The 27196-nt window shown below is 35.9% G+C and overlaps 1 protein-coding gene across 3 annotated transcripts in view; it reads left to right on the forward strand.

Moving 5' to 3' along the window:
* The window catches only part of Hbs1l (HBS1 like translational GTPase), a 69895-nt gene that overhangs the window by 13678 nt on the left and 29021 nt on the right, over positions 1 to 27196 (forward strand). Inside the window, exon 5 of one of the 3 annotated variants that reach the window (XM_070010707.1) lies at positions 340 to 2493. The exons of 1 other annotated variant lie outside the window; for it this stretch is intronic. In XM_070010707.1, the coding sequence (XP_069866808.1) occupies positions 340 to 1796 (1457 nt within the window). In that variant the 3' untranslated portion in view covers positions 1797 to 2493. Of the gene's footprint in view, positions 1 to 339; positions 2494 to 27196 lie in introns of those variants that run through there. One more of the 3 variants, XM_070010708.1, reaches the window with a different exon arrangement.

The raw sequence follows: 27196 nt of genomic DNA on the forward strand, positions 1-27196 counted from the left end.
CTTTTTCATGTTTTGAATTTCAGGTAATCAAATAATTAGTTAAGACATCACATTGTGAAATTGGTAAGAATTAACAGATTGAGTTGGTACTTACATGAATATATGCTAGTGAACAAAGTAATTCTGTACAATATTGTATTATACCTTACAAAAGTAATTCTTAATTATTTTTACCATGTTTACTTAATGTTAGACAATAGTACTGCTTTATTCATATACCAATCAAAAGAAGCATTTAGTAATTAAATGCCTCATTTCATGTTTTCTTTTGGTTGCTGTGACTGTCTTCTGCAAATGTCAACACATTCATCTGAAAATTAATGGCTTTTGTAAGGTAAGGAGTCTTATTTCCTTCCTTTGAAGTTTCAGCTGATAATGTTCAAAGTTCTTATCATCAACCAGAGAATCATTTGGATTGGAATAGCAAATGTGATTTTTCTAGCTTAGGAGCAAAGAATGGATCATATCATGCTTCAGTTGTTCCCAGTAACTATTCACTTCATAGGAAAAAAAAACTTGACAGACCTAAAATTGAAAAGAAACTAGAATCATGTAAGTTACCAAAAGAGCTTTCATTAGCTGACCTAATTCATGATATGCCAAGAGATTCTTGTAAAAGTCAGCCATCAGTTGGATTATCATCCACAGATAGTCTGGAAAGTCCCCTTTCGAAGAATGTAGATACTGATTTGTTAAGACCGTATGTATCCAAATGTGTTCCCAAAGATGATCTTGTTTTTAAAGGGATACCAGATTTAAAGTCCTTAATGAGAGAGAATAGAACAGCTAACAATTTGTCTTTTCAAAACAGTTCAGTACTTGATTTCCAAAGCAACCTAATAGAAAACAGCTTGGGAACTTTAAATAATCCTTTGCACTTAACTAGCTCATTGGAAAATATGACGCTTGGCAATTTAAATCTCGTTGAAAAGACTGAGGTTGGAAATGTCTCTTTAGTTGAACCAAGTGCCAAGAATTCCAGTTTAAAAAATGACAGTTTACACTTTGCCCAGCATGGAAGTCCATCCCTAACTGAACTGGTTGAGAAACATGAAGAAAACAACCCAAATCAGTGCTATACTTTATCTGATCTTTGCAACCAGTCTGCCAGTTTCCCAGATCTAAGTTTGGGATCCTTTCCCCTATCACAACTAGCAAATCGTACTCAGTCTTCTACTGGAATATCAGACTTAACAGGATCCCTGTCATCACTGGCATTTTGTAAAGCTTCTCCCTCAAGAGACCTTGAGAATTTGTCACTTTCTGATTTGATTGCAGAAACAATTGATGTAGATAACTCTCAGATTAAGAAAGATTCTTTTGATCTCAATTTATCTGAAATAAGGCCTGCTGGAATTGATTCAAATATTGACCTTAGTGTTCTGATAAAATCTTCAGATTTTGTTCCAAAGTCTACAGTTGACCAATCTGTTACTCCAACACCAGGAACTAAAGTTCTAGGTTCAAAGTTAGGAAAAAATGTCAATTCAACTAAGGATAAGAAAACCAATAAAGGCTGTGTGACTAGGAAATCACCTTTTTCTTTGTCTTGGACCAAGGCCCTTGCAGCTAGACCTTCAGCTTTTGCTTCAACATTGTGTCTTCGTTACCCACTGAAAAGCGGCAAGCGGCATGCCCTTGACCTGTATAAGACTTTTCGTTATAATAGACAAGTTGAAGATGGAAAGGACAAAGAAATAAGTCCTCTTGTAGCAATAACACCATTTGACTTCAAATCAGCATCACCTGATGACATTGTAAAAGCTAATCAAAAGAAAGCATTTTCTAGAGAATAGTAACTAAAGGAAAACTTGGTTACTGTTGTAGAGCTTTTTATTTTAAATTAATGTAAAGTCTTTGTTAGAATTACTTCATCTTATGGGATTCAAGTTACGATTTTTATTAAAATTGTTTTAAGTCAGTTGATAACATAAGTTGATATGGATTTTTGCACTGAAGAAATATTTTATACGATATCTTCTTATAGTAATAACTGGCTTTGATTTGATAGCCCATAGTGAAAGTATGTTTACATAGTGCATATGAAAATTTGATATTGTGAAATTGAACCTCAGATTCCTTTTTTGGCAATTCAGCTTTATAAGTTTTTATGATATATTTTTTCTATAAAAGATTTTGTGCTTTTTCTTAAACAGAACAACTGCTTGGGATTATTATAAGTGAAGATTATTTTTAGGACATATGGCATAGCATAGTTGGGACATGATTACGTTTTAAAATATTATTTGTTATCATTCCTAGTTTTATACTGTACATGAATACTAAGTTTTTCTCTTAGAAAATATTGAAATTCTTGACTTTTGAGAGCAGTTATGGATGTGGTTGGAATACATTTTGATGGCAATAAAATGAGATCTTTTAAGGGACCATGTAAATACTGGGGTTGTATTAACATAAATTATTTTTATATATTTTCTCAACTGTTTGTCCTAAATGTACACTTTAAAATAAATATACAGAAAGTGTTTTGAAGTATGGTTGCATGTTATTTGAATAGACAATTTTCTAGATATCTTTAACATTTTCTTTAGTGAAATGTGGAGTTCTTTTGCTCCAGGCAGTCATGTGCCCTACAAAGATGCCTCCCCAAGAGAACCTTTCAACTTAGCAGACTGAATATGTAATTCATCTTTTATAGTGGTAGTCCTCAGCTAGCAGTCACAATCATTGGGAGAATGTTTGCAAAATGCTTTTCTCTGGACTTGCTGAGTCGATCTCTGAGTGATGGTAGTTGGGATGTATATTCTCAAGGTGATTCAGAATCACATCTTAGAGAAAGAAATTGGTAGAATAGAATCATTCATCAAAAACATAAGTCCAAATAATTTTCTAAATATCGGGAATACTAAATTGCTAATTAGGATTATGAAGTTATGTATAAAATAATATAGGTAGAATTAGTATTTCTTATAGTGGTATGAAATGTTATTTCTTTTTTCTTTTTTTTGTTGGTCATGGGGCTTGAACTCGGCTTGGGTGCTGTCCCTGCACTCTTCAGCTCAAGGCGAGCACTCTACTGCTTGAGCCACATCACTACTTCTGGTTTTCTATTGGTTTATTGAAGATAAAGAGTCTCATGGACTTTTCTGCCTGGGCTGGCTTTGAACCGTGATCCTCAGATCTCATCCTCCTGAGTAGCTAGGATTACAAGCCTGAGCCACCGGCGCCTGGCTTGAAATGTTCTTTCTTTCTATCCTTCCTTCCTTCCTTCCTTCCTTCCTTCCTTCCTTCCTTCCTTCCTTCCTTCCTTTCTCTCTCTCTCTTTCTTTCTTTATTGGTTCTGGGGCTTGAACTCTGGGCCTGGGCGCTGTCCCTCAGCTCTAGCTCTCTACCACTTGAGCTACAGCGCTGTCCCTCAGCTCAGCTCAAGGCTAGTGCTCTACCATTTGAGCTACAGCACCACTTCCGGTTTTCTGGTGGTTTATTGGAGATAAGAGTTTCGGCTGGCTTTGAACCATGATTCTCAGATCTCAGTTTCCTGAGTAGGATTACAGGCGTGAGCCATTGGTGCCCGGCAAAATGTTAGTATTTCTTAATGGGAATAAAATAGCTGCTCTTTTTCCAATGAAAACATTTTTCTCTGGCAGCTGTTTTACTCTGCCTTTGATGATGTTTTTTGTATTATTTTATTTTCATAATGACATTCCAATATTTTTGCTCTTTGAAAATCTTGTATACATATTTTGGTGGGAAAAGGTGGAATTGTATCTTCATTTTTGGGCGGTACAGAAATATAAACTCTGTGCTTACTAAGTATGTATTCTACTTGAGCCATGTTCCCAGCCCTCCATTATTTTCATTCCTTTTTTGGTAGAAATTTTTTTTTGATCTTTTGAATTAAAAAAAATTTTTATGAACACAGTGCATCTTGATCAGTGTCACTCCTTCCACCAGTCTCACCTATTCTCTTTCATTTTTGTTGACCAAATGTCTCTTGATTTAAGATGATTTATCTTTTCTTCTCTTTATTTTTTCTTCTTTGTTGTTGGAGATTGAACCCTAGGGCCTTGCCTAAGAGTTTCTCTACCACTGGCTTATAGCCTCAGCTCCAGGTTTTCTTCCTCTCTTCTCTCCCTTTTCCTTCCTTCCCTCCCCCTTCTCTCCTTCCTTTTTCTCTCCCTCCCTCCCTCCTAATTTCTCCTCCATCTTCTCTCTCTTTCCTCTCTGTCTCTGTCTCTGTCCTCATTTCCTTTTTCCCTATCTCTTCTCTATCTCTCTCTTAGGCAAATGTCTTTTACTTTGCTGGATTCCTAGCCCTTTTTACTTTGATTTGATTTTTCAAGTGGGGTCTCACTTTGTTTGCTTGGGATGGCCTGGACTATAGTCCTCCTACATAGCTGGGGTGACATGTGTGGTATCACATCAAACTGCTTTGTTGAGATGAGATCTAACTTTTTGCTAGCCTTGAATCACAGACCTGCCATTCTGCTTCCCAAGTAGTAAGTCACTGTTTCAGGTCCTCAGGTGGTGCTTTTAACTGTGTGGATGTTAGCGCACATAATATACTTAGAACATAAAAGTTATAAGCTCTATTTAATGATTAGTTTTAAAATTTGGATTATCCGTAACAGCTGACTTTGTTTTTCTTGTCTGAAACCATGATCATTTTTGTAAATGAGCACATTTTGTAAATGTGTATGATACATCAGCCATTTATGTATAGGCAGTTTCTATTTTAGAAGTGAATTGTATTAACAATTATATTATAAATGATAATTTCTGATAGATTATGTCAAGTGAACCCAAAGATTTAGCCCACATTGAGGTACCTTTACCTTCTTTCTAACAAATTAATTTCTAAGTAGAGGAACAGTACATTTTAAGCAGACTATGAAATATGAAATGTAACCCCCCTTGTTGGCTGATTTGGATTGAAACTACCACTTAGGAGATTCATCTTGTGGAGGGAAAAAAAATTGGTGTGATAGGAATAAATGCAAAAGGGGAAAGCAACAATATTTCTGTTTTCCTTCTCTTGGCTGTTGTTCTGTAAGGCATGTACCTGATAGGGGTCCATGACTAAGGAAATGTTAGTCTCTAAAACTCTTAACGGTGGAGCCAGAACAACTCCTCGCTTCCTCTTGGTCATTGACTCTTGGTAAAAGGACAAGTGCCCACTTGTTCATAAACATACTCTTTGGGACACTGGTTATTGGCATTAAGCGCATATGCTCTGCCCAGCTGCTGTTCATTGACTGGTTGCAGTCTTTGGTAGTTCAGCTATGCTGAGTGTTTTGGGTTTACTTTATTTTGTATTTCAGTTTTCAGAAGCCTAGCCAGTTTTTGCATGTGGTAAAATGCATTCATATCTGACTTCAGAAATAGAAATATAATTATATTCTAAATGAAATAAACGGTACTCAGAAGTAACCATTTTCACCTTTCATCTTTTTAAAGATACAATGCTGTTCATGGATGTTTTGTCCTTTTTTATTCTAACGTCTTTAGTAGACTTTTTTGTTATGGTTCTTTTTATAACTCACTTCTAGGAACTAGAATTTTATTTCTGTAAGAATACTTTCTTTTTTCTCTTGCCTTTTCCCTCTTTCCTGCTTGTTGGCCTTCTGACCGACATTTCAAACTTCAGCTTTGAGTCTTTCTTTCTTAAACTTTTATGTTTTTTTTTTCTAATAGAACCATTCTCAGTGTTTTATATTTAATACTCAGTAGGAAGCCATGCAACTGTCTGTCACAGCAAGGATGAAATTGGTAATATGTTTTTCTTTGTATGTAATGGGTAGTTCTTAAGAATTGTTAAGAAAGAAATGAATTTCTTATGTGAGTGTTACCTTTTGTATTGACTTTAAATCTATATTTGGATCATTGTACATTGAAATAGAACTGTATATCTGAAGACTTTGTGTTTGTGTTCACTAAACTATATTTTATTATAAAATCAGTTTTATGGTACCTTTCAAGTTGTTTTCTATAATCAATGGAATATATACAGACAAGAAGTGTCAACTGGGCAGGGAATTTCTAATTTTCGTTGACCTGTATACGTGTAATTACATATAGCTCAAGGTGATTATATAATTTTAATTTTTAGTCTGTAAATGACTTGTGATATTTTGATGGTGTACAATTTTATAAAAGCTACATTTAAAGAAATTATATTTAAGGTTTACTAAGCAAGTGTACCAACATAATTTATCCATTAGAAGTTTCTATATAAACCTGATATTTCAGAATGGTATTTTGGTAATTTATTTAGAAAGTACTGTTCTATGTTTCTATAAACAAATTCACAAACCATCTGGTTGTGAACATTTTTTGTTTTTGTTTTATCTGGTGCTGGTCCTAGGTCCTGAACTTAGGTTGTGGGTACTTTCTTGAGCATTTTTGCTCAAGTGGTAACTGGAGCCATAGCTTCACTTTCAGCTTTTTTGGTTGTTTTTTGGAGATTGGAGATAATAGTCTCACAGACTTAACTGCCCAAGCTGGCTTTAAACCTTGATCTTCAACCAGCCCCTTGAGTGTCTAGGATTACAGATGTGAACCACTGATACTTATATATTTACATTTTATGATTCTCATTGGAGCACCTAATTTTTATTTATTTATTTATTGCTGGTACAGATAACTTGGTGCCTTGGATTTGCTAAGTAGGTGCTTTACTGCTGAGCTATATCTCCAGCCCTTTTAGGTGCTGGTTGTTTTTAAGATAGGGGCATTGACTCCTTCCTTTGCCTACCTATGGAGTACAATCCTCCTATTTTTTCCTTCCCATATAGCTGGGATGATATGAATGTGCCCCCATGCCTACATTCCTCTGTTGAGATGCATTCTTGTAGACTTTTCTATCTGGCTGGCCTAGGACCATGTTCCTCCATATCTTAACCTCCCTTGAAGCTGCTGTTACAGGTATGATTAAAAAGCACTTCACAGAACTTCCATTAATTACCAAATATATTTTGGTGAGTATTGATGGCATAATTCAGAAATGACAATGGAGAGTAGAATTGATAAGATTGCATTTCTGATGTTGCCCTGCCTGATTTGTATTGTATATCTTAACGAAAAAAGAATTTGGATGCAGGAGATACACCTGATGAAGGAGGAGGAGGGTGGGTATGAACATGATGAAGGGGAGAGTGGGTATGGACATGGAAAAACATAGCCAGGTTTAACACATTGGGTCATGTATAACATGACACACTTGAAAGTGGCATCATTGTTTTTCCTCATTCAGACTGCCATTGTCTCTTTCCCCATCTTGCTAATATAATTGTCTTCTAGTTGCCCAAACCAGAAACCCACCATCATCCATCATTCTTAGCTTCCTCACTCACTGCTCACTAGATGACTATTCCTGTTACTTGTATTTATAACTAATGTATTTATAACTAAGTAAATGTTTTAGGTACACACATAAACATGTAAGCACACATAAGAACCTCGATTTTCAGCATCCTGAGTAGCTAAGATTATAGGTGTGAGTGAGTCTGAACATGCAGACTTTTAATATACGAGTAATAAGGATGCACATGCATTGTTTAGCCCACTGCTGACCAGTTTTTACTTCTTTTAGGAAATACTGGAGACTCAAGGCCTCATATTTGCTAGGTAGTATTAATACCACTGGACAAGCCCTTTTTGCTTTAGTTTATTATTTTTCTTCAGTATTTGGCCTAGGACTGTGATCCTCCTACCTCCAACTCTCAAGCTGGAATTACAAGCATAGACACTCATCCAACTTTTGCATCTTTTAATTGTTTTGCTGGTCCTAGGGCTCGAATCCAGGACCTGGGTTTCTTTTGCTCAAGATTAATGCTCTGCCACTTGAGCCCCAGCACCACTTCCTGCTTTTTCTGAATAGTTTATTAGAGCTATGAGTCCTACGGATTTTTCTCCCTGGGTTGGCTTTGAACTGCAATCCTCAGATCTCAGCCTCCTGAGTAGCTAGGATTGCATGTGTGAGCCCCAGCACCTAGCCAACCTCTGCATCTTTACTGCTATACTTAGTCTTTTAAGTGCATTTTATTTTGATGGAATTACTGAACACTTAATTGGTCTTTTGACTTTTCAGTTTGTACTTTATGAATTATAGTCAGAGAAATCATTCTAAATCGTAGGTCAAATTCTCTCATATTTCCTAAGCCTCTCTGAAGTTGTTTCTGAGGGTGATCCTTAGATGCAAACTCACCTGAACAACTCTCCCTAAGCTTCCTCTTTTTCTATAGTGCTTGCTTTCCTTTTCCCCTCAGTTGATCAGATAATTTATTCTCAATTGGGAGGTAGAGGACCTTCTATGGATACTCATGGTTTACTGTATTTCTTTTGTTTCCCCCACTGAAATTGTAATCCCCCTCTCTCTGTAGTCATCCTGTTTTGTCCCTCACAGCACTATTATCTCTGTGTGTGTTATGTACAGGCTTGTTACAATATAAACATTTTTCTACTAAACGTGAACACGTCTGCATATTTTTACACAAAAGATACTAGAACCTCTTTTTATTTCTGTACTATTCAATATATCAGCTTTTAGATCAATGTCAGTCACAGTTGCATAGAATTATATTATTTGTTGTTGTACCATGATGTATAAAACCAGGCCTGTGAGTGAAAAATTTTAACTGTCTCCAATTGCTGTTGATAACAATACTAACCAAATACCCATGTTTCTAGATACTGAATGTGTGCCTACATTTTTTTTAAATAGATGCTGTTGCCTAATTGCCTTTAATAAAGGTTTTACTAATTTCCTTCTCACCAGATTATGTGTTTCTGCTCATACTTTTACAGAAAAGGATATTTTAGTATTATAAAAACCTGATAATTGAAAAAGTTTTTCATTTTCTTAAATATTTCTATAATGAATGAGGTTGGCTGTCCTGTCCATATACTTCATGCTGTCTCCCACCTCCCCAGAAAAACAAAAACAAAAATACCTGTTCTTAATCTTTGCTTTTTTTTCTGATTTAATTTTCATGAGTTTTATAGGAGTATGTTTGTGTACCTGCAAAACTCACAGAAGATCACCTTAAAAACAGAACTAGAGAAATTTCAGTATGATAAGGTAGATCAATACTAGAAAACCTTTTAATAATAATGTAATGCTTAATGTTGTCCAAGTAAGTCTTTGGCATCTATGAAGGAAGTACTTTCTCCAAGGATGTTTGGATATTATTAAACATCCATGATAAAGGAGAGAAAAAAGACAAGACAGCCTACAAAATATTAAAGTTTAACAAAAATAAAAAGCTACACTAATTTAAAAATTCATTCAGATACCCAAAATGGAGAGATGGACAGAATTTAGTTTATATCACAAGTAGCGTATTTTTTGAAAAAAGAATGAATACCTCAATATTCTTCATAGTTGAGGTACTATTATTGATGGATTTTCTTTTAATTTGCTCATACTAAATCTCTCTCATTGTAAAGGTGATGTACAGGGGGTTACCGTTAGTCAGGTATTGAGTACATTTCTTTTTGAACAGTATCTTGAGTTTTCAAGTAAAGCTTTTATTTAGAAAATGAGTTTAATTGTATTTTAGGATGTAGTTACTTTTTTGTATGTTAGTTACTTTTTTGTATGTTAAACTACATTTTATATATATTACAATTTGAACATCTAGTGTTATTTACAACTTTACTCAAATCACAATTTCACATTGAGGGTTTCTGATAAAGTTTTTTCCTTAGAAAAGAGTCGAAAAGGATGAAGTAGAGTTGGGAACAATTGGGAACCAGATAATATTTTTCTCCTTATCTATTCTGATGTGTCTATCATCTTGTTGGATGTCATCGGAGTCACCAAATGAGATAGTAACCATAGATTTATATGAGGAGATACAGCCTCTTCTGTCTCCCTTTTTTATCCTTCTCTTTAGAGAGTAAATCTTGCTATTATAATGATTTTTATATGAACTTTTAAATGCACTTAAATGTATTTCATCTTATTTTAGTCATCTTATACAATATTAAAAATGTATTTGATTTCCCTTTTAAAGTACATTTTCTTTGAAAAAAATCACTGAAAAAATTAGTATGTATTTTTGTTGAAGCAGTTAGAGGAATTTTATATTTCTTGTAAAGATAACTTCAGAATTAATTGGCTTTCTGCTTAAAATTATGTGGGCTTTTTGAAAGGAAGTGGTTGATTTCAGTGAAAAAAACTTGAGTTCAGAATGTTCTCAGATAGGTTTTAAGATTCTCTTTGTATATACACCTACACTGGAAAAATTGAAGCACTAATTACCCAGTTTAAAAATACTTTGCTTTAGATTCTGTTAAAGGAGCTTCTTCATCAATATCCAGTATCATATATTAATTACATAAATGTTATCTTGGACTTGAAAAACTTTACAAATTATAATTAGATTATATACATTTGTATGTACTTATTTTATGCTAAGACAATTACATTTAATGAACAGTATTATTGAATGCTTGTTAATATGCTAAGTGTTACTAAGTATTTTAGCAAGGAGATATATTGGAAGAAGATGACAAACTGATTCTGTTTGGCCAGCATACATTGCATATTTCTTTTTTATCCCCCAAATGTGCTAGCATTGGCAGTATAAAATTAAGGCATAGGCTCTTTTCTCTGATTTTGTAGAAATACCAAATAACAGCCAATTGCTTTCACTCTGAACATGTTACCTGTTTCTTATTTTTTGACTGCATGTAAAATTTTCTTTTCTGAGAGCTGCTATTTCTTAAGGGAAGACAGAAGTTAGCTAATGTATTGAATACCAGTTGAATATTGAATATCATACTTCGTATATATTTATTGGCTCATTCTAGCAATCTGAGGTGGGTGGAAATAAGCTTTGGCCTTATTTCACATGATTATTAAGAGAAAAATTAGAATCTGAAGAGAATTTTTTTGAATTTCCAATGCCTTTATATTGTTAGGCGTTATTTTCTTATATATACGTACATTTATATATAAAATACAAAAATTTTATGGGAATTATGGAAGGGGTGATGTTGATCAAGATGTACTTATAAATTGACTTGTTGAAAAACTCATGTATAGCTACTTAAAGATAAAAATAGTCATACATAAAGGATATATTCCTCTTATAATGCTAATAAGTTTAGATATTATATTCCATTTCTGTGTGTTTAGCTATTTTATTTGCCCAAAGACCTATCAGAGGAACTTTTATAAGTTTTAAAATTATTATTATAAATTTATTATTATAAACACATTTATGCATTCTCAATTATAAAAGACATTATACAAATGGTTCTATAATCATATTGGCTGAAAAAAATAATCAGAATACTTTTAAGGCTTGTAGGACGACATAAAGTGAGGCTACCCTCCAGAAAGTACAAGTTTACTTCTTAGATTTAATTAATCATAATAACCTTGGTGACATCTTGAAAAGGATAATTATATTACAGCAAAGCATTTTATATTTGAATTGAAGTTTTCACTAATAGGTGGACAGAATCAGATAAATTATCAGTTTTTCTTGGCCCTGTTATGCCAAGTCACCCATGTGTTCTATAAGTGGTATCCATAGTTCATTCATACTACTACAGATTAGTGTTGCCAAACATACCATTTATCCATAGAAAATTGTGTCTACCTTACAGGGTCCTAGAAGAAAATTCATATGATACAGCTAGCACAGTATCTTGCGAATAGAAAATGCCTAGGAAGTGGTAACTGAACTCAGAACCCAAGTTCTACTAAGTTCTAACTGAACTTGGGTCTGAGTTCAGTTACGACTAATGGTAGTGTGTAGTGAAGCAGAAGGGGTGGTAGCTCTGAAATTGGGGAACATCATTTTCTACCTACCTTTATCATTTGTTATCTGCATTACCTTCATTCATGATTGGATTTATTTTGAGGTTTAGTGTCTTTAAAATGGTGATGTGTAATATTACCTAGTGTAATATATAATTTTATCTATTGTCCAGATAACATTACCTAGTATTATAATGATTTATCTTTCACCCAGCAAAGTCTACAGTATAGAAGCCTCATAAAGCAATACCGGATTCTCTTTCCTTCCCTTTAATAATTGCTTTACATAAAAACGATACTTGCCACTATAGAATTTTTTCTGGAAATTGGTGCTGTTGCCAAGTCTTTCTAAATTATTTAGGAATCACTCTTGGTCCCACATAAGAATTTAAGACAGGGTTTGGTGACAGTATATTATATGCAGAAATACACAGGGACCTATTGTTATCTTTTAAAACTTAAATTTGCTTAGGATTTTAAAAATACAGTAGCCTTTCTGTAGTATTTGAGTAGATTCTTTGTCCAGCATGCATGAGGCTTTGGATTTCATCACCACCTCTAGAGACAAAAAAAAAAAAAAAAAAAATAGGTTGAATTTATGAAAACCCATGTATCTCCATGTATCTATATTTTAATGTTTTTAGGGTCATTAAAACATACTTGTTTCCTAAAATAAAACTCAATGTCTTTTAAGTTTGATTAATACAATTTAATTTTCGTTTATTATCTCTTGCTAGATAGATCCTTTTCTTGAAAATTTCCACAGGGTTCTTGTAAAATCAGAACAGGGGTTCTGATTTTCAGTGAGGTAAACTGTGAGATTTTTATCTCTCCTCATTTCTCTAGATGTTCAGTGTTTTACTGGTTTCATGACCTGAAACTGTTCCTCTGTAATTTAAAGGAGCACAGGTACCATGAAGATATATAGAATATCTCTTAGAATTTAGAGTAAAGTGAAATAGACAAAGGCAGAACATTGAAAAACACCAATGTGTCTATCTAGGTTTTTTTTTTTTTAAAGCATTTGATTTGTTTCTTTTGGTAAGAAGGCTTTATGTTTTAGATTGTCTTATTTCTGGTATAACACAAATTTCACAGCAGTAATATTTGCAGTTTTTTTAATTGTGAAGATACTGTACAGAGGGGTTCCAGTTGTACTAGCCCTTCTCTCCTCCCCAACTCCTCCACACCCAAGTTGTAAAGTTTGTTTTCAACATAGTGTCTTGTATGTCTCATTGTTACAATGGGTCAACCTGTATCCTTGTTTTGGCATTTTGTTATTTCCCTTCCCCTCACCAACAGACAAACTTTTTTTTTTAGTCCGGGGAGGGGGGAGACCTTAACTCTTGACCCTGGACACTGTCCTTCAGCTCTTCAGTTCAAGGCTAGCGCTCTACCACTTGAGCCATAGCGCCACTTTTGACTTTTTCTGATTATGTGTGCTGAGGAATTGAACCCAGGGCCTTATGCATGCTAGGCAAGCACTGTACTACTGAGCCACCTTCCCAGCCCCCAGACAAACTTTTAAATGAAAGTTGCCGATGCCACAGTATTATTGCCTTTATTTTCCAAGTCTTGAAGTAGTGGAAATTCTTTTTTTTGTGGGTGGGGAGGGTCCGGTTATGGAGCCTGAACTCTGGGCCTGGACACTGTCCCTCAGCTCTTCAGCTCAAGGCTAGCGCTCTATCACTTGAGCCACAGCGCCACTTCTGGCTTTTTTCTTTTTTCTTATGTGGTGCTGAGGAATTGAACCCAGGGCCTCAGGCATGCAAGGCAAACGCTCTACCACTGAGCCACCTTCCCAGCCCAAGTAGTGGAAATTCTTTGGCTGTAAAATAGTCACAGTTTAAATTTATTGTATGTACTAAATGGTCATTTTGTGTCAAGGTTTATAACCCAATCTGTTTATGTTTTTTATTTTTAAAAATGTAATGGTTCAGTAATATTTACATAAAGTTAAATGCCAGTCCCACTGAATATATTTGGGTTCTTTTATCTGATAAGAGATTGGTGCTGCATAATGGGCTTAATGAGGAATTTATTCTATAATTGGTTTATGAAAGTAAGTAGTTCTTAGTTAAGAATACATCACAGTGCAACTGTTCTATTGAAGGAAGTGACCTATTCTCTGTAGTCTGGTTTGTGTGTTCTCTTGTTTTTTTGTTTTTGTTTTTGTCGGTCATGGGGCTTGAACTCTGAGCCTAAGAGCTATTCCTCAGCTCTTCAGCTCAAGGCTAGCACTCTACCACTTGAGTCACAGCACCACTTCCTGGTTTGTGTGCTTTCTTTTTTTTTTCATTGTGAACATACTGTACAGAGGGGTTACAATTACATGGGCAAGATAATGAGTACATTTCTTATCAAGCATTGTAGCCTCCTCCTTTGTTTCCCCTTCCCATCCCTGCGGATCCTTTTCCCCCTCGTCCCCCCAGTCCCCCCCCAAGTTGTAAAGTTCGTTTTCGACATAGCGACTTGTAAGTCTCATTGTTGCAATGGGTCCACCTGTATCCCTATTTAAATGATTGTTTTTTCCCTTCCCCTCCACAAATTATAACATCATCAAATACAGTGAAAGCAGGGGTTATACTATACGGTGGGGGAGGGACATACAAAGCAACAAAGAAATAATCTTATGCGTTAGATACAATTGTATGAAAGAAAAAAACATTTGAATACATATCTTAGGGTTCATTTCCCTAACAGCAACTTAACTGGCCTTTTCTGCTTGACTCAGACGTATACTGGTTATTGCAAATAAGGGAAACCATGGGACCTATTTTCTTTGGGCCTGGCTTACTTCACTTAATATAATTTTTTCCAAGTCTTTCCATTTCCTAACAAATGGGGCAATGTCATTTTTTCTGATGGAGGCATAGAATTCCATTGTGTATATATACCACATTTTCTTGATCCATTCATCTACTGAGGGGCATCTGGGTTGGTTCCATATCTTAGCTATGGTAAATAATGCTGCAATAAACATAGTCGTGATGGTAGCTTTAGTGTGGTCTTGTTTGTGAACATTTGGGTAAATGCTTAAAAATGGGATTGCTGGGTCATAGGAGAGCTCTATGTGGATTCTTTTGAGGAACCTCCATACTACTTTCCAAAGTGGTTGAACAAGTTTACACTCTGACCAACAATGCAGTAAGGTTCCCTTCTGTCCACATCCCCTCCAGCATCTGTTGTTATTAGAGTTCTTGATTGTAGCCATTCTAACTGGGGTGAGGTGGTATCTCAATGTTGTTTTGATTTGCATTTCATTTATGGCTAGAGAGCTTGAGCATTTCATGTGTCTATTGGCCATCCTTCTTTCCTCTTCAGAGAAGTTTCTCTTTAAGTCTTTAGCCCACTTATTTATTGGGCAGTTGTTTCTTTGAAGATTTGTTGTAGGGGGATTTAAGTTTTTGAGTTCCAGGTATATTTTGAGTTCCAGGTATATGTCTGTTGTATGGCTAGTGAAGATCTTCTCCCAATCTGTGGGCTTTCTATTGATCTTGCTAGCTGTGTCCTTTGCCATGCAGAAGCTCTGCAATTTCATGCAATCCCATTTGTGCAACCTTTCTTTGATTTGTTGTGTTTCTTGGTCTCTATTAAGAAAATTTCAGCCTGTGCCAAGGAGACCTAGGGTTTCTCCTATTCCATCCTGTAATGTTTTCATAGATTCTGCTTTGACTCCGAGGTCTTTGATCCATTTGGAGTTGATTCTGGTGCAGGGTGATATATAAGGATCTAGCTTTAGTTTTCTACAAGTAGTTAACCAATTTTGCCAGCACCATTTACTGAAGAGGCTGTCTTTCTTCCATTCTATTTTTTTAGCTCCCTTATCGAAGATTAGATGGTTCTAGGTCTGTAGGTTCATTTCTGGGTTTTCAATTCTATTCCATTGGTCCTGAGGTCTGTTCTTGTGCCAGTACCAAGCTGTTTTGATTACTATGGCTTTATAGTAGAGTTTGAAATTTGGTATTGATATTCCTTCAGTACTGTTCTTTCTGTTGAGGATCGTTTTTGCTATTCGGGGTCTTATTGTTCCATCTGAATTTTTGGATTGCCTCTTCTATTTCCTTGAAGAATGAGGTTGGAATATTTGTGTGCTTTCTTAATGGACACTTTCTAACTAGAATTTTAATATGTAGATTCAATGAAATGATTTATTTCAAGTAGTTTCAAGATTTTCACACTGATTTCTTTGAAATTTAAAATACCTTATTTGTGTGTGTATGTATGTATGTATGTGTACTGTCAAAAAATGTACTTTCCTGGAAATCCCCTCAACACCTTCAAAATCATGTTTTTTAAAGTCAAGAAGTTTTGATCTGAATGACAAGTTGACAATTTGTCTGACATTAAAGGAGTTTTTTGTGAATGTTAAGCCATATAAGTAGAACAAATCTCCCTCTCTTGTTCCTTTCCTCCATGCCTTCTTCCCTTGCTTGCTTGCTTGCTTGCTTTCTTCCTTCCTTCTTCTCTTTCTCTCCCCCCCTCCTTTCCTTCCTTCCTTCTTTCAAATTACCCTTCTACAATGTTAAAGTAATATATTCTAAATGTAGAAGCAGGGAAAAAAAAAAATCCCTGCACTGGGGAGGATGAGTCCAGCCTGAATTACAAAGTAAATCCAGCCAGCTTAGGCTATGCAGCAAGATCCTGTCTAAAACCATCCAAAAGCCAAAAGGAGGAAAAAGCCTCCATGGCTTACCTAAAGAGAAAAATCATACTATTTTTTGCCATATTTTCTTCCAGTGTGATTTTTCTGCTCTTTTGTTTCTTTAAGATTGTATTGTACAAATAACTTTGCATCTTAGGTGTTCCTTTGCACTGTATGTAATCAACTTTTAGATCCCAATTCGAAGTAGGCATTTTCAATTAAAAGCAGAAACTAGTGTTCTGCAATACTATTCTATGCTCATATTTTTGTTTTGTTTTGCAGAGCTGAGAATCAGACCTAGGGGTTCATGCATACTAAACAAGTATTCCTACCACTAAACTCTACCCAAATGAAATTACTTAATACCACAAGTTTACTTTTGAATCTTGTCCTTTGTAATATATACCACAATTTGCTTATGGATTTTTATATGAAGACACATACTACCTTGGTTGCTTTGATTAGGTTTAAGAGCAACTGTTACTTTCTAAGTAACAGTTTTCATTTGTAGCACTGTATTTATGCTGATGAAAGTATTAAAATGTATATGCATTTTCAGTTGGTGTTTAGAAGTTAGGTAGGTGGATTACTCTCACTTAACAGGCTAAGTGGTTATTTTAAGGACTTCTAATGTTGATAGTTATGAACTAGTTAATCTTTTTATGCCAGTTAAGTAGTTCTCTGTCTTTTTTCTTTCCTGTTCCGTGATACCTGAGAGACAGAATGATGCTTGTCAGCATCAGTGTCTACCAGTGACAATGATTTTCAAGAAGGAAGAAGCAAGGTTCTGAGTTCTTTTGAACTGCTACTTTGACCAAGCTGAGAATCACTGGATTATATGACATGTTAACTTTTTCTCCATAAAAAATAATTTTTTATTAAATATATGAATGCTTAGTGTATACAAGTCATCTTTCTTTAATGGAAATATAAATATATAATATAATATAATATATGGCTATAAGGCTGGGAAGGTGGCTCAGTGGTAGAGTGCTTGCCTTGTATCCATAAGGCCTTGAGTTCGATTCCTCAGTACCACATAAGCAGAAAAAGCTGGAAGTGCTGTGGCTCAAGTGGTAGAGCGCTAGCCTTGAGCTGAAGAGCTGAGGGACAGTGCCCAGACCCAGAATTGAGGTCCCATGAGCGACAAAAAAATAAACTAAATAAAAAGTATGTATATAAAATATAAAATTAACCTGATTTTCACATGCTAGTTGGAGAGGTGAAAGGTGACATTTTTATTATTTTATAATATATGGTACATGATAATATATAGCAAAAAGCCTTTCATACTTAAATTATCTCATTTAGTTCTAGAGCTAAATTTTTTGGCAACTTGTGATATTTACGTTGGCTTAAAATGGTAGCATATTATGATGGTATATCTTACATCCTGAGGGTGAAGAAGATGGTATTCATCCATGTGTTGCAAGGAGAGGACGACAAGCTCATTGCCCTTCTAGTTTTCCACTGCAGATTCAGATTGTATTAGGCAAAATCTTTTTCTTTGTTAAGCAGAGGATGATCTCTAACTAGATGCAATATATTCTTAGATTTTTGAAGTGTACATATTAAACTGAATCAGGGTTTTGTTATTTTTTTTTTTTTGTTTTTTGTTTTTTTTTTTTTGGTTGGTCAAGGGGCTTGAACTCTGGGCCTGGGCACTGTCCCTGAGCTCTTTAGTTCAAGGCAAGCGTTTTACCACTTGCGCCACAGCACCACTTCTGGTTTTCTGGTGGCTTATTGGAGCTAGGAGTCTCACGAACTTTCCTGCCTGGACTGGCTTTGAACCTGGATCCTCAGATTTCAGCCTCCTGAGTAGTAAGATTACAGGCATGAGCCACCTGTGTCTGGCAGAATAATTGATTTTAACATTAATTTTTCAGAAATATTTGAGTAGTTACTAAGCATACTAGTTATGCTTAGTAACTACTAAATGCACAAAATCAGGATCTAGACAAAAGATTTTAATTTTCTGAGGTACTTGAGTTATAATTTTTTGCGAACATTTAGCTTCATAATGACCCTGGTTCAGTCATCATGGGAAACTACGTCCATATATCTGAGGAATTGCAATTAGAAGACAAGGGAGTGTAAAAGGACCCTGGAGTTTTAAAAGAGTGATCTTGAAATTGTACTTGATTTCCATCTTTATAGTAATGGCTTGGACAGAATTACCTAAAAGGATTTCCAACCTGAAAGTATATAAAATTGATTTTGCATATGGATTCCACAAGGAAGGTGAATACTTATTTTCTATGGCTCCTTATTGACTATTGGAGTTTCCTCTTTGGCTGACTTCTCATCTTCCAGTTTCTGTAAGCTGTTTAAGTGTTGACTTTTTTTTTTTCCAGTATTTTAATGGTATTCACATTTGTTCTGCAGACCTGATTATATGGCTGTTGTGTATGTATCTCTGTGCATATATCTATCCTAAAGGAATCTCAGATCCAGTGTGTCAGTATTAACATCTAGTTTAAGAGTCTTAGTTAGCAGTCACTTGTTTTTGACTTTTTGTTCCTAACATTTACTTACTCATCTTCTGTTAGTGGATTGTGTATGTTTCCTGACCCCTTTTATTCATTGTCTGTGCTATTTACTTGCTCAGCTATAATTTAGAATGTTTATGATCTCTTACAAAGTTCTCCTAACTTCCCTGTGTTATTTTCTAGTTGTTTATCTCAGTGTCCATCACATTTGTCAGAATGAAAATTACCTGAAAACAGAGATTATTACTCATATTTGTGTTTCCAGTGATAAAAACACGTTATAATTTAACCTGACAGACTCTCTAAAGACCCAGGATAGTTTCTAAGCAATGTTATAAAGTCTTTGGTAGTAGTGTTCAAACTACTGGCACAGTTATTTGTAACTGAAATATCATAGCAGAGTTCTCTATGGGTCCACCTGCTGTAATCTTGCACTGAATGAAAATCTAAGAGAAGCTAGACTTCTCTCCATTCCAGGGAATGTATTTCTTATTTGGTAGTGGCATCACCATCCTCCCTTTCTTCCTTGCAAGAAAAATCTGGGGACTGTTCTCTCACCTTTGTATCCATTCAGATCTCCTCTGTTGCTCTCATTAACCATCTTTATGCTCTCCTTTCAATCTCGCCTTTACAATCCATTACACAGTCTATGGTTTGAGCAGTTTTAAAGTGTGCAGTATGATGATATTCCTGGCTTTGGAATTCTTATTTGGTAAGAATATATATGTGTTCAATGAAGTTGCATTTATAACTCACCTTCATTTTTCCTACATTCCTTAGAAATATATGAGCTAATGGAAATCTATCAAAAAGTGATTTTTTTAGGTAGATGCCAGTAGCTTATAACTTTAATCCTACCTACTAAGGAAGCTAAGATCTAAAGCATCGTGTTCCAAAAGATTCCATCCCAAAATAATCAGCAAAAAGCTAGGCTGAAGGCCTGGTTCAAATGGTAATAGGCTATGAGCCCAGCCAGCAAGCTGAGTAAGTATGAGTCCCTGAGTTCAAACCTTAGTATCAGATTGAAAAAAGACTTGATTTGTTTTATTTGACATTCAGAAAACATGCATACAGTATTTTTATGCAGTTTAAAACGTTTTGGTTGATCAAGTGACTGGAACTTAACACACAGATCAAAATGTTAAATAAAATTCACATTTACTTCCCAAAGTTCATATCATCTTGGCAGATGGTAAGTCTCAGTGGATTTTTGTTACCAGATCATTCCTTTGTTGTTATGTACCCTTTGCTATCGTGTGGTAATCATTTATCCTAGCACTTGTTGATTCTGTAATCTAAAATTTCAGAACTAAAGAGGATAAATGGATGTAGAAACATCCAAATTAAAAATGGTATGTTTTACCGGGGATAATTTAGTCTTTGCAATATTTGATAACTGGGTCAGGTTTGTGTTTTATAAATTTTCTGTGGCACAGCCTTAAATTTCGAACTACTAAAGTTGATTGGTCCTGTGTATAAAATATTATAGGATATAAATGGAATCCTAAAACTAGATCTTTTAATGGCTTTATTTTTGTGTGTCTGTGTGTGTATGCATCTGTATGTATACCAGTTTTGGGGTTTGAACTTAGGTACTGGGCTCTGTCACCTAGTTTGATCTAAGTGTCATTCTACTACTTGAGCCACACTTTCACTTCCAGTTTTTGCTAGTTTTTGTCTAGGCTGACTTTGAACCACAGTCCTTGGATCTGAGCCTCTTGAGTAGCTGGGGTTACAGATGTGAACCATTGGTACCCAGAGGGAAATGCCTTTATAATGACTTTTAAGGAGAATGTGAGGGAATTAATAATAGAATGAGGAAATATGGCAGCATATTTTCTGGATAAATCACCATACATGAAGTTTCTCTAGCTTTTGCTTAATCTTAATTTGGCCCTCCCCATTTCTAAACAGTTTTAGTAATTATCTTTCCTAAGGCTATTTTACACTATATCCATTTTACATTCTACTTACTAAGTGAGAAAAGGAGTCCTTAAATCCATAAAAGAGTTTTTTTTTTTTTTTTTTTTTTTTTTTGGTCTAGTCGTGGGGCCTGAACTCTGGGCCTGGGCGCTGTGCCTCAGCTCTTCAGCTCAAGACTAGCGCTCTACCACTTAAGCCACAGCGCCACTTCTGGCTTTTTTCTTTTTGCTTATGTGGTGCTGAGGAATCGAACCCAGGACCTCATGCATGCAAGGCAAGCACTCTACCACTGAGCCACCTTCTCAGCCCATAAAAGATTTTTTTTACAAAAGTTTTCATTCAAAATCTCAGCTAAACAAATGTCTGAACATTTATTGATCAGTGCCCAATGTTTTTCAGAAATTTTGCCATTTGCCTTTTTTTATTTTTATTTTTTAGGGTCCGGTCGTGGGGCCTGAACTTTGGGCCTGGGCGCTGTCCCTCAGCTCTTCAGCTCAAGGCTAGCGCTCTACCACATGAGCCACAGCACCACTTCTGGCTTTTTTCTTTTTGCTTATGTGGTGCTGAGGAATCGAACCCAGGGCTTCAGGCATGCAAGGCTAGTGCTCTACCACTGAGCCACCTTCCCAGCCTCGCCTTTTTTTATTTTTAAGATTAACTCCCAGTTTGCTTATTAAACCTTTGTTACTAAGATATATACTTCAAATATTTCTTTTTTCTTTTTTGTCTTTATATCTACTACTTTTTTTTTTTTTTTTGCCAATTCTGGGGCTTAAGTCAGGGTCTGGTTGCTGTCTCTGAGCTTTTTTGTTGAAGACTAACACTCTACCACTCGAACCCATGATGCTACTTCCAGACTTTTTGGCATGTAATTGAAGATAAGAGCCTCGCTTACTTTTCCTGCATAGGCTGACTTTGAACTGAGTTTCTCAGCCTACTGAGAGCTAGGATTACAAGTGTGAGCCACCAGCACCTAGCCAATAACCACCACTTTTAATAACATCTCAAAGGTTTCTGAGCTTCTTGAAGAGTAATTTATTATGTATGTACCTTAAAAAAAATCTGGGTATGTCATAATCCAAGATTGTATACCTGTCATATCAGCCATGAGTTTCTGTAAAGTAGGAATTATACCTATTCTATAAAGTAGGAATTATGTAAAGCACTTGGAAGAAGAGCATAGTGCCCATAGCAAGCACCAGTTTCTGTTTCCAAATGTTAGGAGGTAGTTACTACTAAATGCAAGAAGTAAGAAAAGAGACTAAAGGAAGCTATTGCTCGAAGAAGGACTCTTGAGATAACTTGTAAATAGAGGTCAACTTGTAGTGGTAGAATTTAAACCCATGGGAGTTGATCATTAACCTGTTTATTGAAAGCTTATTATTGGCAGAGCACTGTGACTTGTGAATGATGTGCTCTTGTGTATAAGGTATTTCCATTAAAAATCTTTAAAAAGGGATAAGTCAGAAGAGAGTAATTCATGTGCATATGCAAACATGATTCAGTAATAGTCGGTAAATTCAGGAACAGTTGTATGGTGCTGTAGAGGTCTAGCTTTGAAAGGATGCATTCTTAAGTTAAAACCTGTACGACTTTCAGTCCCAGAAAGGATACCGTAGAGCCCTGGAATAAACAGTTCCCCTAGGTAACCACTAGAGACAGGAGGTGGTAGTTTGAATTAGGCTGTATTACAGGATAACTGATATGTGAGCAAGGTGAACTGAGCAGGGAGGTTGACTCAGCCACTGAAACACAATCATTTCACTTATTTGTCCCTTGTTTCTTTGTCTGTAAAACAAGTTGTTTTACTGAGTTAACTGTTAATTTTTCCTAAAGTGAAAATCTAACAGACAAATGATTCTTCTTTATTCTGCTAGAGACAGATCAATAATGATAGGAATCTTTAGAGTGTATATCTTTTGGGTGTACTTTTGTGGATTGTGCATGGTTTTGAGGAGGCTATGCAGACTCCTTTGGAATGGCAATTTTACCTCATAATGGCTTATTTGATATAAAGAGCAGCTTAGTGATTTGGCATAGATACATACATTTTCAGAGCTAGAAATCACTGAATTCAGTTAATATCGAATAAAGTAGAAACTTTATAACATGAAACTTCAGATAAGGGTGGGGGTGTGGTGCAGTATAACTCCTTGGGATTCATCCCTAGTGCCACAAAAACCCCCAGACCACCCCTGAAAAGTTTCAGATGAAAGTGAAGTTTGGATGCTGTTAGGTAACAATTCATGAGTAGTAAGCCAGGCTTAGATTCCAGCCTTCCTATAGTTAATATCTGGAGCTCATTTTGAGACTTACTGAATTTGAATGACAGTTTGGGTATTAACAAATGAATTGGCTGGAAGGATGAAAGAAGAGCGTGTACATTTTATGTTAAAAATGTGATTAAAGGGGCTGGGGGTTTAGCTCAGTGGAAGATGATTAAAAATTATGTCTCTTATTGGTCTGTGGCTAATGATTTTTAGTGGTTAGGTCATTCTGACTGGGTCAGTAGTGTTCTTCCCCCAGCCATCAGGTGCTCATTATTTTGTAATATGGCAGGGGAAGTGAATCCAAAGTACATTGCATTGCTGGTAGCAATAGCTCAGTGGATAACTGAATATAGGTTTTTATCTTTGGCTGTGGATATTATTAATTTGAATTAATGTGTTTCCAAAATAGCCTGGGCCAGTTTATCTCTTAAAAGGATGATTCTAGAATCAGATTTCCTGCATGAAGCATACAAAATTGTATTTGTATGATACATTCTTCCTGAAGAATGTGCCTTGCTTGGTTTTTATTTTTTATAGTTAGCTTTTTTTGTTGTTGTTGGTCATGGGGCCTGAACTCTGGGCCTGGGCGCTGTCCCTCAGCTCTTCAGCTCAAGGCTAGCACTCTACCACTTGAGCCACAGTACCACTTCTGGCTTTTTCTGCTTATGTGGTGCTGAGGAACTGAACCCAGGGCTTCATGCAAGGAAGGCAAGCACTCCACAACTGGGCCACCTTCCTGGCCCCTGTGGTTAAAGACATACCTGACCTAAAAACAAAAACAAAGTGTTTAAGGAACCACCACTTTAGTGGGTATAATGGTCTTTTCCCATCTACTTTCACATAGTAAGTTTTTTGCAATGTTGCATCTTGGGTCTTTACAGATACCCCTTCCCCCACAAAACTAATGTATCTTTGCAAATCAAGAAATATTTACATGACAATATTTGGAAAATATTAAAAGTGAACCATAATAGGAAATTTGAAGTACGTTTGTAGAACTTGGATTGAGACCTTTCCTTCCTTCCTTCCTTCCTTCCTTGCTTCCTTGCTTCCTTGCTTCCTTCCTTTCCTTCCTTTCCTCCTTCTATTTCCCTCTCCCTCTCTCCCTCTCTCCTCCATCTCTTCTTCCTTCCTTCCTCTTGTCCTCTTTTATTCTTTCTTAGGATGACAGACCAAGTCCTTATTTTACTTAGCGTGTCTACTCCTTTGTCATCATCCAATTATTTCTTTCCCTCTCCAGCCACTCTTTACCTTTGTATACCTCTAGAAAATTTTTTTTCTTCCCATGAAAGCTCACTCCTCTAAGTCTCAAACTGTTTATTTCCTAATGTTTTTCCATTCTGTGCCAGCATTGCCTTGCAAGCCTCAGAGCATGGGTCGGCAACTATGTGGGCCGTCAACTTTATTCTTGCCCTTCCAATATCATTATTACTCCATATTTTTCCTCCCTTACATCTGCACCTTTTAGCTTTCTATTACCTGAAATCAGCCTTTTAAAAACAATCATTCCTGTCCACTCTCAGAGACTTTGGCTGCTGGCTTACCATTTCCTTCCTAACCATAGCTTAACTAATGTGTCTTAACTAGTGTATCATGTCCCCTTACGACCAAGACTTTCCATTCATTGACTGTCAGTGACCTTCGAAGACCTCTCATCAGTAATTCCTTATAATCACCTCTCCTGAAAAGTCACTCATGCACATACTGTGGCTTTTTGCCAACTCTTATCATTATTCTGTTACCATTTAATTAATTTTCAAGTTCCTGATCCTTAATCATTTCAGTACTGTTTTGGGATATCTTTGCAGTATGTTCAAAACCTTTTTTCTTATTTGCACCTGTTGGGTAGACTCTTAATTCCTCATGAAGCAGGCAATGCCTTCATTGTTAATGCCTTTTCCTAAATTGACTGGACATTGCTGGAGAAGGGCAGAAAGCAGAGTGGTTTTATCATAAATGCATAATCACAGAACTTAAATTGGGCCAAGAGAACAAATTCCTCTAATTTTTTTAGCTGCTATATTGAGAAAATAGAAGCCTGCCTTCAGGAATTGTCATCTTTCACTAAACATACAAAATTGACTTATTTTGTAAAAAAAAGACTTTTTCCAGACTGAGAGCGACTGTACCTGTTTCCAATCTTGGTTATAAAAGAGCCGTTTCCCAGTCGTAGTTTCTATTTCTTAGTTTCTATTTTTCCCTTCTTTTCCAGAAACTCTAAAATGCTGTTTTTTCTCCCTTAATGTATTCAACTAATTCCTCTCACTTTTTTCTTTACTTTCATTTTACATCTCTCTTCTATCATTACCATTACCATATGACTCTCTAGCCAAACTTAAAAAGTTTCTTACATCTACAGTTTCTTATCTATCTACAGTTTCTTATCTAAAGCTCATGGATTGGATTTGATTTAAAATTCAGAATATTTTAGATTTAGAAAAACATTTTCAGGTCCATACCATGTGTGACATAATGGCCTCAGGTAGTTGTGAAGGAGTACCTTGTTATCAAATATAGCTATTTTCACTCTGAAATATGTAGCTTTTTAATTTAAGTATGACAAGACAAAATGATGCATAGTCTCAGTCCATGTCAGATTTGCTTCTAAAGGAGTTAATTCCCTGGGTGAGCCAAGCAGACATTTAGAAGCCACAGGCCAGAGGATCATGAGACCAGCCTGGATGATGAGTCAGTTCTAGACCAGCCTGGACTAACTAGTTAGTTCTAGACCACCTTGAACAATGTAGCTAAGACTCTTTCTCAAAAAAGCAAAAGCAAAACAAGAAAACCAACTAGGAGTTATTAACTTAGGGCTTGTGGACTTGGAAATTACAGAAAAGAGATCATAGACATGCACTTCTGCTGGTTTTCTCACCTGTCTTCTGTATTTTAACCTGTTCTGGCTTTTGCTTCCTTCTCTTTTTACCAGTGGCTCTTGCTAACTCTAGCAGTGACCTTTATCTCATTTCACCAGTGCATTTTCAGCTCTCCTGTCTTCTGACTACCATCATTGTCAGGTCCATCATACACTGTTCCCTTAGCTTCCTTTGTACCATCAGTTCTCCTTCTTCCTGGTGCAGGTATGTCATCTTGTCTTGCATTTAAATGCTGGGCTTCTCTAAGACTTTGTCCTAGTGCCAATATTTTTCCTACTGCTATATTATCTTCCTTGGTTATCAGAGCTTACTTGCTCCAGATAACCCTTGCCTTTGAGCTTGCCCTTCCCATGCCAAACATGCCTTTATGTTCTCCTGTCCTTTCTCTTTTCTCTCTTTACTATTTACTGTCCTCATTTTGCTGGCATCCAGATCTGTGGAACAAACATTAAGATCTTTGGTATGGCTTAAGGGTCCTGAATGGCTGGCCTTGCCTACTTCTCTAGCATCTTAGCCCCTTTTCTGTCTTCTACCCTTAAGGCCATTATGCAATGTGTATGGAATGTTCCTCCTTTCTACACTAATTTTTTTTCTGTCTTAATTCCAGTACTTTCTTCCATGTGCCCTGTTAGCAGATTTTATATCACCATATATTATTGTTGTTCATCCTCCTCCTCCTCCTCCTCCTCCTCATCATCATCATCATCATCATCATCATCATCATCATCATCATCGTACTGGAGCTTGAATTTAGAACTTTCGTGTGTTTCCAACCTTTTGGCTCTAGTTATTTTTTGAGTAGGGTGTCACATTTATGTCTGAGCCAGCCTGGACTGATCTTCCTATTTATATATCCTGCATGGTTGAAAATACAAGTGTGTATCACCACTTCAAGCACGTCTTTCTTAGACTGCCTTTGAACCCCAATCATCCTCATTTCTGCTTTCCAGATACCTATAATTATAGGCAAGAGTCACTGATCCCAGTCCATATGATTTTTTTTTATAATATAGTAACAGTTTAAATAATATGATCATTTAATGTTTTCTTCAACTAGACTAAGCTCTTAACTACAGCAGTGTGCATTTACTCTTATTACATTCCTATCATTTACTCTTATTATATTCCTAGCATAATTGAATGAATTCTGTAATTTATCTTTTCTAACTTAGTAGTTTCTGTGTTTACTACTGTAGCAATACAAAATTCTATAATTTTTATGTGACTCTAATAATGTTAGTACTGTTTTGAAAATTATG

The sequence above is a fragment of the Dipodomys merriami genome, unplaced genomic scaffold (assembly GCF_024711535.1).
Source record: "Dipodomys merriami isolate MVZ:Mamm:240054 unplaced genomic scaffold, mDipMer1.0.p SCAF_8, whole genome shotgun sequence".
Lineage (NCBI taxonomy): Eukaryota > Metazoa > Chordata > Mammalia > Rodentia > Heteromyidae > Dipodomys > Dipodomys merriami.